The 12,203-nt window shown below is 45.4% G+C and overlaps 1 protein-coding gene across 2 annotated transcripts in view; it reads left to right on the forward strand.

The window, feature by feature from the left end:
• Positions 1-12,203, forward strand: part of FANCG (FA complementation group G) — a 288,288-nt gene that overhangs the window by 32,626 nt on the left and 243,459 nt on the right. Inside the window, exon 1 of one of the 2 annotated variants that reach the window (XM_078674679.1) lies at positions 2,550-2,762. The exons of the other annotated variant lie outside the window; for it this stretch is intronic. Within the exon in view, the coding sequence (XP_078530805.1) occupies positions 2,685-2,762 (78 nt within the window). The 5' untranslated portion in view covers positions 2,550-2,684. Of the gene's footprint in view, positions 1-2,549; positions 2,763-12,203 lie in introns of those variants that run through there. 2 annotated transcript variants of the gene reach the window in all.

The following is a 12,203-nucleotide window of genomic DNA, read 5'->3' on the forward strand; positions in this document are numbered from 1 at the left end:
GTCACTGGGAGAGAATCCCATGTTCCTGTTAAGAGGTGACAAAGTGGTGCCCCCCCAAGGGGTGATAGACCATTTATTGGCATTACTGCATGAAGGACATCAGGGTATTACAAAGACAAAGGCCCTGGCTAGGTAAATGTACTGGTGGCCAGCCATTGACTCCCAGGTGGAGAGGTATGTAAGACAATGTGAGTCGTGCTCCAAGGCAGACAAATCTCAGTGTGTGATGCGACCTCAATTGGGACGATTCCCCATACCAGAAGGACCCTGGGAGATGGTGTCCATTGACATCATGGGACCCATTCTAAACACGGAAGGACTACAAAAATACGTGGTAGTGTTGATCGACAAGTACTCCAAATGGCCGGAGATTGATGTGAAGGAAACTATGGACACGGAGGCTGTGATATCCTTCTTAAGAAACGCGTTTCTCAAGGAAGGAATTCCGAAAGTGATAATTTGTGACAATGGACCACAATTTACGTCGGTGAAATGGGAAGCATTTATGTCAAGAAATGGCATAGAGGTCAAACACACGCCCATATATCATCCCTCAGGGAATGGACAAGTTGAACGTTTCAACAGGGTGATTATGGGCACCATTCAGGCTGCCATAAGCGATGGATTGGACTGGGAGAAGGAGTTGCCAAAAATGTTATGGGCCTACCGGATCACACCTGGCAGCACGGGGTACAGCCCATTCAAGGTGCTAAGAGGAAGAGAACCCTTCACAAAGGACAATGCTGTGTGGAGGAAGATGGTTGTACAGAGCAAATGGTCTCCAGCGGTGGTCAAGAGAAACCTGGAAAGAGCGCAGGAAACATACACCGAACATTTCAACAAAAGACACGGTGTCCAAGAAGTGACATTAGATAGAGTGAAAGTAGCAACGCTCAGAAGAAAGGGAGAAAGCAAGTTCACCCCACCCCTACAAGTTATAGAACCATACGCCAGATCTGCACTGCTTAGTGATGGTAAAGTGTGGTCGCAGGACAGGATGGCTAAGTGTAGCAAGATCTTGAATTGGGGAACAGAGGGAGATGAGAAAACAGAGAATGTGGAGACGAGCGAGGAAGGATGTGATGGACAGAGACATGAGCAAGTAGAAGAAGGCATGCAGCAAGTGGAAGATGGAATGGGAAGTGAGCACGAGGAGGTCAGAGGACCTAAGGAAGAGAAAGGTGAAGATAGAGGAGATAAAGGAACGGGAGAGATGAATGTGAAGGCAAGGACTTTGGGACGGCCGTCAGAAGGACAAGGCAGAGCACAAGGAGAAGGAGTGAAGACGACGAGAGCTGGTAGAAGTGTGAGGATCCCTGAGAGGTTCAAGGACTTTGGGATGGACTGACAGTAAGATGTAGTTGTTAGTTAATGTTGCAGAAAGGGGGGAGATATGTGGTGACGGTCTAGTCTTGCACTGTCCGGAACCGGAAGGGCGCAAGCGGAAGCGGAAGGCGGCCATGTGAGTTAGGCGCCGACCGCAGCCAAGAGCAGCGGTGTTTCCCGGCGCTCTGGGTTCAATAAACAAGTTTTACTCCACTAACTGGCGAGCAGTCCCAAATATTTCAACCTCCCACAGGCTCCACAGCAACCCCAGTTACCTCTTCTCTGGGCATGCTCAAGCTAGAGTAAAGGGTAAACAAACGAGTGCTGTCTACTCAATCCTCCCTGACAGCAAAGTGCCTCGATCAATGAATGCTCAGAGGAGCTAAACAGGAGTGACACATGCATTTTAGTGCAGGAATACGGTGAGATACATCAAAATAGGTTACAATAACCCTTGATGCATGGTATTTGGCATGGTAGCATACGTTCATCAGCGGAACAATGCAATCAGCCTGTTTTTCCCTAATTTCCTTTTTACCAAAGTTGCATAGGACAATAAAAAGGCATTGGCAAAGCTGATAAGCAGTACTCAATTTCAGCCAGTGTTTTCTTGTGCTCGGCACCAACACTTATTTGTAAACACGGCACAATTTAATGAGAATCTACTACTTGATGGCGCTGTGTATGTAATTTATTAACAAAGTTAATTAGTGGAGCATGTGTGTAATTTATCTTTAAACACTTATAAAACTAGGACTAAAACCTTAAGTTTAAAGTGACATGTGGGTTGCACCAACTGCAGTTGCACCATCAGAAATAATACCTTATGCCCTTGTACTGAACTTTTTGCAAATTAAGAAGGCTTAATGTGTCTGTCACATAGAGGAACCACGTTAAGATTCCGTGAATTTATATATATTTAAGAAAACCATATGTTCACATTATATCCACAGTGGCGCAGAAAGACAAGTAAAATTGTCGAATTGGTATAGGCCGAAGACTTGCGAAAAATATTACTCCGATAGAACGACAAACACGAACTAGAACCTCGCCAAAAAACCGGGGATTGCCTGTAACTTAAAGTGGGCTCCTGAGTAACCTACGTTATACAATACTAGAAGCCCCATTACAACATGGCCGCCGCATTATTTCAACCGTTATATCCACCCAAGAACTCTACCAGAGCCGCGCATGAGCACTGCGAGAGGAGTAACGCGCCAAAAATGAAACTCGGGTCTCCGAACTCTGAAAAGTTAAAACACAGTCTGCATTCAAAACAAGGAGGCGTTTGGTTTTAATATTCGAGGATTTGGCTATTCTCGGGTCGTTGTCGGTGACGTCACGGGACTCGAGTTTGGATGACGCAGCAGCAGAATGCAGGCGGCTGCCTCCGCTGGTGGGCGGAAGAGAACGCTGACGTCATCAGGCGCTGGAAGGTGCGAGATACAGTGAGCCTGGCGCGTGACCTTTGTAGCCAGGGTGGGCGTGACGATTAGTGGATACATAGAAAAGAACTGGTCAAAGGGTGTCTTGTCTTCTTCCACGCTCAATCAACGTTGTCCTTTTTTTTTTATTGAAAAGCTTAATATGCCAGGTTGTTGTGTTTATCATGATGTAATAATTTATCTCATGAAAACATTAAAAACATGGCATTGTCCTTCAGAGGGATGCTAAATCGTAAAGATAATAGTATTGCCTTCCAGTGGCTGGTATTGTGGGCACGCTCTCCACGAGCCTATCAATTTGCTATATTGAACTCGCATACAATGGGCATATTTCCAGAAGAATACATTCTTCTTTAGCCATGTAAAAGTCACATCCTGAAATCTGCTGACATACTCTGTGGCACATGTAAAATTAACCAGTCCTGCCAAGTGCCACGCATCATGCGTTAGACTAACGCATTTCAGTGTGGTAGTCCGCATCACAAATGCAAAGTCACTCATTTATAAGGCCTCTTTAAACCTTTCAAGCTGGCGTGCTATAATTAGCATTGAGTAAAGAAACATGTGGCCAACCTGACAGGGACTCTGACTGCTGCAGGCCCAGGGGCTGGTTTAACAATATCTGCACAGGCTCCATTTGGCATTCGTGTGACACAATAGTGCAACAATGTGTCCCATGTTTAGCCAATGCTGAGGAAGGGCGGACCGCCCACGGCACGACGCGAGCAGGCGGCAGTTCTCATGTAGTTAATTAAACTTTGGCTGGAGTGGAGCTTGTCGCTGCTGGCACAGCCAGCCAACATGGTGCGTGCACGCTGTAGCCTCCCACCAAGGTGCTGCTGGAGTCCTGACTAGAGTTGGACCAAGGTCGCTGCAGTGCCTGAGAGAGGGTTCACTGGTGCCTGCAGCCTCTCGTCATGAAGCCACGCGTCCGGACCGCGGCTGTGGCTGCCAGAGTCGAGTTTGGCAGGGGCCTGCAGGCTCTCATGCCGCTGGCCTTTCTGCCAAGCTGCCATTGTCTAGTGTCAGGTAATGTAAATTTCAATTATATTTAATTTTAGTCTGTCATGATCTTCGCTGCTGAGATGTTGCCGTGTGACTCTCTAAGTAATGTGCTCGGGTGCAGTACTTTCAGTTCAATGGTCTCGAAGCAGCACGGGCCCGTCCTTGCCAATCTTACTTGATGAAGCAATAAACAATGTGACCTCTAATGCAGCGAGTAAAATGTTCTTATCCGGCGCCACTCTGCTGTTAATGGTGTGAAATGATATACAAAGGCCTGATAACTGTTATGCAATGCATGTTTACATGGACAGACTACTAGTTCTTCATACTACTGGTGGATGTTAAAGTTAATTTAACAATACTTGCACAATAGAGAGGAGGGGAGAGGATGTATCCTAACGGCTAGAGCGGTCGACTTCGAAGCGGGGGGATCGAGTCTCGGCAACAACGCTCAAGTCTCGCAATGACACTCAAATCCTGTGATTCTGGGCAAATCCCTTAATCTCCCCGTGCCTAACAAAAATGAATGTGTCCTTCGGTAACGAAACTGGTGCTCATGTAAAGCGCTCAGATACCCGATGTCTCAGGTCTAGTTCGCGCAATATAAAACTCAAAAAAACAAACAAACAATATAGCAATATTGCTACATGATAATTGTGCCTGCTTTTTATGAATTAAATAAATGGATCTTACTTGCACTAAGTACTGATAGTTCAGCATAGCTTCTGACCCTCCCTCTGTGCGAGAGGCAGTCACAGCATTGTCAGGCACATGCACTTACTGAACATGTGCCATGTTGCAGGATTTTCTGGGCTTATCTGATTTAAGCAGTAGTTTCTGTGGCCTACCCAAGTGTAGGTCTACTCTTTCCCGTGATGTGCCCCATCCCCGCCTACAGACTGTATTTGGGTCTTGAGGCTGCAGCCTGTGCTTCCCAAGAGATTGCAATCAGCAAGAGTTCACCTTTCCCTACTTGTTACAGCCTGGGGTGAATCAGCAAGCCTCATTGACCCCTCCCTACTCCGTGATGAGTTTGGAATCGGATAGCAGGATTGGAGGCAGAAGGGTTGAACACTGTGTATGTGACAGGCGTTATCAGTGAGGCCTGGTCAAAGGCTGAAAACGGGGTGCACATGTTTCAGTTTTACATAAGCACGCATACTATCTGATAATCAAAATTAGCATGTGTTGTAAATGGCTCTTTATAGGGTGCTTTCCCTCAACTGTTTTGCTTTTCTCCTTCCCAGTTTTCCACTGATCTAGGTGCTAGCCTTGGGACGTTGAGCGCGTTTCACACTGCCATTAAGTGCAAAAGCACTGTGCTTGTCATATACATACTGGTGATTGGTGTGTATATATATGATTGGCTTATTCAAGTTAGCTGTAAGTCCTTTGTCTAGGGGTAAGACATATAACCAGGGCATGCCTCTTGAATGCTCCTCCGTGGGCTTGCAAAACTGGTTGTGCCATCCACAGAGGTCGTGCCACAGGTTGGCCCTGGTTGGGCCTGTGTGCGCAGGTTACTGTTACTCGGCTTGGCATTTAAAAGCTACGCACATGTCTCTTTCTATATTGGAGTTCTCCCAGGTTACAGGGTGCTGTGTTGGGCAGAGGTAGGGCATATGCATGTCTGCGTTGCATGCAAGGGTTGTGAATGGCACTGAATGCTATGTTCGGTACGACTGGGTCTGCTTCTCGCATTGGATTGACATGGGGGAATGTAGGCAAAGGCTATTGAGCAGGATTCCCTATGTGCAGAAGGATGTATGTCATTACAATGCGGTCTTTGCACCGCGATACCTTTACGACACGGTCATCACAACGCAGTCGTTACAACGACTTGCGCTAGAGGCGCTGCACTTAGGAATAGTATAATTTACTATTCCAACTCCAGCCTACGTAACAGTAGAGAAGGTGTTGGAATAGTAAATCATACTATTCCTTAGTATATAGCGCCATCCAGCGCAAGTCGTTGTAACGACTTGCGTTGTGATGACCGCGTCGTAAAGGTATCACGTTGTTAATTCTGCGTTGTAATGGTTGTCTCCCTGTGCAGAATAGTAACACTATAGTATTTGGTATCGATGAGTTCGTAATGGCGAATCCTCTACGATAGTACAAGTGGATTCACCATTACTTGTCCACAAATGTCACTTTGGGGAAGTGGGCATTTCGCAGCTCAGGGCTCTGTGTTCCTGTTGGCCTATCTCCAATTCACATCTGGGTGATAGGGAGACATCTACATCTGTGCATTCCCGATAGAAAGCCATAAACTAGGGGCACAAGGGAAACTGCAGTTATCTGTCTCTGAGGGTCCTCTCTGGGGCGGTTACGTGGGGGTTAAATTGACACCTGCATTCTAAGGGGCAGGCTTTTGGCCGTACTAAATATAGTAATCTAACCTCCCAGGGAAGGTTGGCAAACAGTGCAGAATGTGGAGAGGGCCTGTGCATTTCAAAGGTGACCTTTTGAACTGTTTGCATCTTCAATGGCCATTGTGGGTTTACATACTGGAGCTCTATCTCAGAAGTTAAAGATGCTTTTGGATTTAGAACCATGCTACGCTGGTTCGATGCTGGAACATCGACATGAGGAATCATAAGGGCTGCAGGGACTGCAACTGGATTAGAAACCGACTTGTGACCTGGAGCTTGTCATGCTCCTGGTGAGTGGGTTTTGCCTGGACCTTGCTGGACTGCAGCTAGTGCCTACTGTGGTGGCCCGGGTCCTTAAGACTCTCCAAAAACCGGTTGAATGGCCTCCTGTCCCAGAGATCCCAGGGACACAAAGGATCTCCTTGTTTTCACAAGATCATAAGACCGGGCAGAGATGTGGCAGAACTGGGTTGAAGTGATCGTCATTTGGGACAAGGACCCTTATGACCTACACGTCATTACACTGTGCAGAGGAGTGTGCTCGTAAAGATCAGCAGCCCAACTGAGATGCTGGGACTTGAGGAGCTCGAGGAGTACAGGGGAAGCTTGCAGAGTCCGAGGGACCCATCTTTACAACCAGGGGACCTGTGCTAACTTGACTCTGGGGCGTGTGGTGTCTGAGGGGTGTTGGGGGGCCTGAGCTGGGAGATGAGACTGACTTTGACCTCCAGATTAGAAGGACAGTGCCTGACACCGGGGCCTCTGTCCGAGGTCGCTGGCTCCCTCTCTCTAGACCCACACCAGAAGGTACTTTGTTGTGGAGAACATCGTGACGGGGATCAAGGAGTTTTGTTGTGCCTTAAGGCACCTACAGCTAGCTGTCGGCAGTTCCCACTGCTACCAGAGGGGAAACATTTCTTCAGACTTGGAAGTACGCCAGCTTCCTTGGTTACAGCCTTTTTTGTATGTGGGTATAGTGATCCCGCACTCGTGCAAGTGCCATTGGGTGCCTGGGGACCTAATCCGGATGGACGAAACTAAGTAACTGTTGCTTTCCGCTATAATTGGTTCCGACATCCTAATCAATGTGTCGCAAGCAGGGGCAACGTATATCGTTATCAGGGGTAGTTGAGAGACTGGGGGGGCTGGGTCACGAGGCGTAGTCAAGATATGTGATTCCTTGACCAATGCAATTGTTGGGGTATGCAATATTGGGAATGTAGTGTTTGTTGATTACCGCTGAATAGGGCATATAGGGTTATGCTTTTCTACTGCTAATGAGAAAGTTGGACAATTATATATAACTGTAACGCATATATTCAATGTGCAGAGCGTTCAATGTTTTATATTGTGTAGATTTTTATGTGTTTATGTATTACAAAGATTAGTGTTTTATATATACGTTGTGTGGAGTCTTTTTGTAGCGTATGCAGTGTGTTGCTAGGGTGGTGTTGTGACATTACTTTACTAATTGACCCTGGAGATTAGTGTGACTGCTCTGTGACAAACTACCCGAGGGTGAGCACAGGTTATTGGACACGTGTATCGTACCCATCCTATCTAGGGCTGGGTTTAACAGCATGCAATTTTTATTCTATTAGCATGAACCCGTTCCTGTTTGGTACTGGCAAAACCAGTAATTTTAGGTCGAAGGGCAGTAATTTTGTCTTCCACAACTTTCATCATATGCAGCATTTGGGCTTGAGCTTTAACTATTTTTTAGAAAAATGAAGCAGCTCCGGCCTAAGCTGACACTCTGCACTGTAGCGTTGTTAGTGACATTTTTTTATAAAAAATATTAATCTTTTGTGATAAGATTTTTGGGTCTATGCGTCTGAGGCAGATGAAGGAGACAGACACAGTGATTTGTACCGAGAGGGCCGCCCAGGAAACACTGGCAAGAGAAGGGTACCATCTTTAACCAGTTTTCCCCAGCCTCTACATTACTACAGCTGTAATTTATGCAATGATGCTGTAGGAGAGATCAATTTAGAGAGAAAGAAAAGTAGTTTAAGTAAAAAGACCTGTAAAACTAGGCCTTGAATTAGTGATAATAATGCATTCTTCACTACCTTTGCTTTCAAATGTGTTTTCAGGTCAGATAACTTTGCAGGATCAGTGGTTACCAGTACCACATTCACCTTGAATATGATTAATCCTTATACTTTCATGTATGGCAGCCCTACCCCTTTCAAAATTCACCAGCCGCAACTGATGGTAATTGAATGTGGTGCTAGCTATTAGCGTAAAGAACATAAATGGAGTTTGATATGTTTTTTTAAATGGAAAAGGAATACTGAGAAGGGGGTCAGGGGCTTGCAGAAGGAGAACGACGGTGGTTGTTTTTAAGTAACACAGTTGCCGAAAAGCACACAAGTACAATAGACATGGTTTGAGATTAAAAGTAGATGAGAGCGAATAGTGTTCCAGTGCCACTGCACTAATGAAAGCTACACCTTTTGAAAAGTTGGGGTAAACTCTAGAGACGGGAGAGGAATGTGTAACTGACTGGAACAATTCAGTAGTGTGTGATTAATAGGTTTGTGTGGGACACCATGCCACTGCTCAAAAAGAAGCTGTGGCCTAGTAAGTACAGTTGCTGTGTGTGTGTGTGTGTGCGTGTGTGAACATGTGTGTGTGTACCAAAGTATTATGGTGGCCACAGGTCCCTGAGGCCAGAGTGTCCTGGTGCGACTGCACTGGCTGCATAAATGGAAAGAATTGACATGGAAGTGCGGGAGCAAATAGTGAGGACTGGTGAGCGAGAAGCTTGGCGATGGGCTTTGGAATAGTACCACTGAGGGTTTTTTAGTTTCAGATGGACTCATTTGTCTCCGTGCGCAGCGCCTTAGGCAGTTTGTCATGAAGTGTAGTTGGAGTAAGTAAATGTGCTGCAACGTTCTTGCGAAAATTTTAAAAATAAAGCTTTAATGTGTGTTGGTGTTTTGGGTTTTGGGTGTTACTGCACATGCTGTTTGGCCCACTAAGTAATGCTCTGTAGAGTAGAGTAGGGTTGCTAAAGGAAGAGGTAGATGGTAGATAAGAACATAGTTTTCTTTTGGGGGTTATTTTTTAAAGAAAAAAGCACGACGTGAAAGAGCATAGTTTTGATTTTAGAACTGTATGGAAGGGCACGAAGGATGAGGTGTTAAATGTTGAAAGTAAACTCCAGATCTCACGGCTGCAGGACTCCAAAACGCCCTCAACGCTTTCAATATTTATAATGTCCTCAATAAATCAAGAATTGATTAAAGCTGCTTTGGTCACCTATGCCTTTACAGTGGGAAAGAAAGGAAGAGTGAGAGGCGCTGTGGGAGCTTAGAGCTGGGCATGGCTTGGGAAGTTGGAAAGTCGTAAACATCCAGAGTTTCAAGTAGAACTTTCTTTGTTGAAGCACCAATTGCAGCAAAACAGGAGCGTCCTGCCTAGATCTCCTCAAGTCAGCAACTGCCTCAAAGGCTCCAGAAAAAAAGGTTCTGGAACCGAAGATGCATGCACTGAGAAGAGAGAGGGGACATGTTCAAAAGTAAACAAACTACATCATAACACTAAATACAAGAGTAAATATGCTAAATACAAAAAATGTATTATGAAAACATGTCTTTTTGTTTTCAAGCAGCAGGCGCTAAAATCATCAACTTGTTTTTCGTATGTAGGACTTAAAGAAGTGAGTTTACTGTCCTACAGTCACCATAGCTGCTGCACCAATGGAAGATATGACCTTGAAAGTGCTGCGTCGGGAGGCTAAGGACAGGAGAGATATGTGTAGATGGGTCACACAAAGGCTTAGCATCGGTTCAGTAGGTTTGTGTAGGGCACTGGTACTTTACCTACCTTGCTAATGGATTAAATTGTTTGTAAGTGTAGTGATCAAATGATAGAAAAAGAGGGAGAGGCGTGTTGGTGGTGGGTGTGCACTGAAGGAGAGTAGTAAATTATGGTTGCATTAGTTTAATCTATTCATCGAACAGCGCACTTCGTATTTAAAAGTGGATAATGGGAAAAAAATGTATGTTAGTGCTCAGTGATGTAGGCAGTGTGTGCTAACCCCCTAGTGCAACAAAAGAAATGGCATCCTTGGTTTCTGTTTAAAATGTAAATTGAAGAAATAGTGTAGTTGTAATTTATCCATGTTGGAACCCCTTTCAGAGGGCCATGGGGCACACTCGTGCTACTGGGCCCAGCGGTGGTTGAGGCCTTTTACTCCTGATGTCTCAGGCCCAACCTACCACAGATCCTAAGAAACTGGGGTGGACTTAGTTGTAGGTCCCTAGTATATGGTACCAAGGATATCCAGGGCATATAAGTTGGAGAGTACACCCAGGGCTGCAGGACTAATTGTGCCATCCTGTGTGTGACAAAGTACAAAATGGATCCCAGCCTGTCACTGCAGCCTGGAAGAGCAGTTTTAAAACTGCTAATTCGCAAAGCCCCTACTTCCTTTAACAATATATGTAAGTCTCTCCTAAGGAAGGCTTGTGGGCCCTAAGGCAGGGAGCTGTATATCATTAAGCAGGACATATATTTCAATGTGTCATACCAACAAAACTTCCAAATTGTCGTTTTTGCTGGGGAAAAGTTTGTACCCCCATTGGCTTACACAGAGTTACTGGTTGACCCCTCAGTCGGGCTAACTTCTGAATGAGACTAGAATGTTTACTTCAAGGTATCACATTAGTCGTGTCATTAAGCCCAACTTGATGCCCGAGTCAAATGTAATGACGCTTTTTAGGGTGTGCCATTTGCAAACACGCACGCTGCCAGCACACACTCATTCACCTTGTGCACTGCGCTACACTTCACCCATTATGTATTGTTCATCTTATAAGCACTCATCCATCCAGCACATGCTTTGCATTGTGCACGCACTGCACAGTGTTACATCTCTCATGTAATGTATTATTTGCAGACAGTCATACACTCATTACATACACAAACTGTACATGGACTGCACAGCACTGCTCTATCCCTGTGTACTGTACCTCTCTCAGGCCACATACATGCAGCGCAGAGTCACTATTCCTGTGCTACACAGCAGTCTACATCTATCTGATGGAGTCCAAGGGTGAGTTAAGCACCAGTTTCATTACAGAGGGACACATTCATTTTTCAGACACATGGAGATTAAGTTATTGGCCCAGAATCGCAGGATGTTTGAACTTCGTCCAAGACTCAAACTCGGTTCTCCAGCTTTAAGGTCGGCGCTCTGCAGGCCAGTTCTGAGGGTTATTTTACAGCCTCATAAACTGGAGCATGGGAGGGACTGGAGCGTGCTCCATGGGTAGAGTAATCCTTTTATTTTGGTGGTAAGTTAAGCTTATATGAGTTTTGCTGGAGATTAATGGGACATGAACTGCCCACCCCCATGCTCTCCCTAAGAAGAAATCCTTTTGGAAGACTGATAGTGGAATGCACATTGCTCATCTACTTCTTGGTGGGGCATGATATCTTTTTTTGCTGAAAGTCAAGGAGGTAACAAAAAACTAGAAAAAAAAGTAGCCTAGATGCCTTTTTTTGAAACAACATCTTCACTACAAAATGGTTTAGGGGAAGCAGGTGAAAGGCAGGGAGCAAACAGAGGGCGACAGAGAAATATGGAAAACGGGGAGATGAAGGGGGTCATTAGAGAACCATAGTAGCGAGAGAGAGAAATGTGTGTGATACAAGAATTTTGGGATGGGGGGAGGAGCTGTGCTGTCTGGTAGGCTTTGCCTTAAAAACTATTAGAGGACTCAAACAGGGCTATGATGTGCTGGCAGCCCTGCTTTTTAATTTATACACAGTAGATTTGCCTGATGCTATTAAGGCCCAAGGGTCCCATCATCACAAGCTTTCCTCTTTGTCTCGTCAGTATCTTCAATATTTATATCACACAGTGATCTTAGATCCCATGGCTGCAGGACTCCAGAAAGCCCTCAAAGCCTCGAATATTTATCGTGATCTGGTGGCGTTTCTAGGGAGGTTGGCAGTGTGGCTCAGTAGATCTTACTCAAATGTATTTTGTCATATTTTTCATCTTCCCTCTGTGTAAGGCAATAACACATCAGTCTTG

Source organism: Lissotriton helveticus, chromosome 2_1 (assembly GCF_964261635.1).
Source record: "Lissotriton helveticus chromosome 2_1, aLisHel1.1, whole genome shotgun sequence".
Classification (NCBI taxonomy): Eukaryota; Metazoa; Chordata; class Amphibia; order Caudata; family Salamandridae; genus Lissotriton; species Lissotriton helveticus.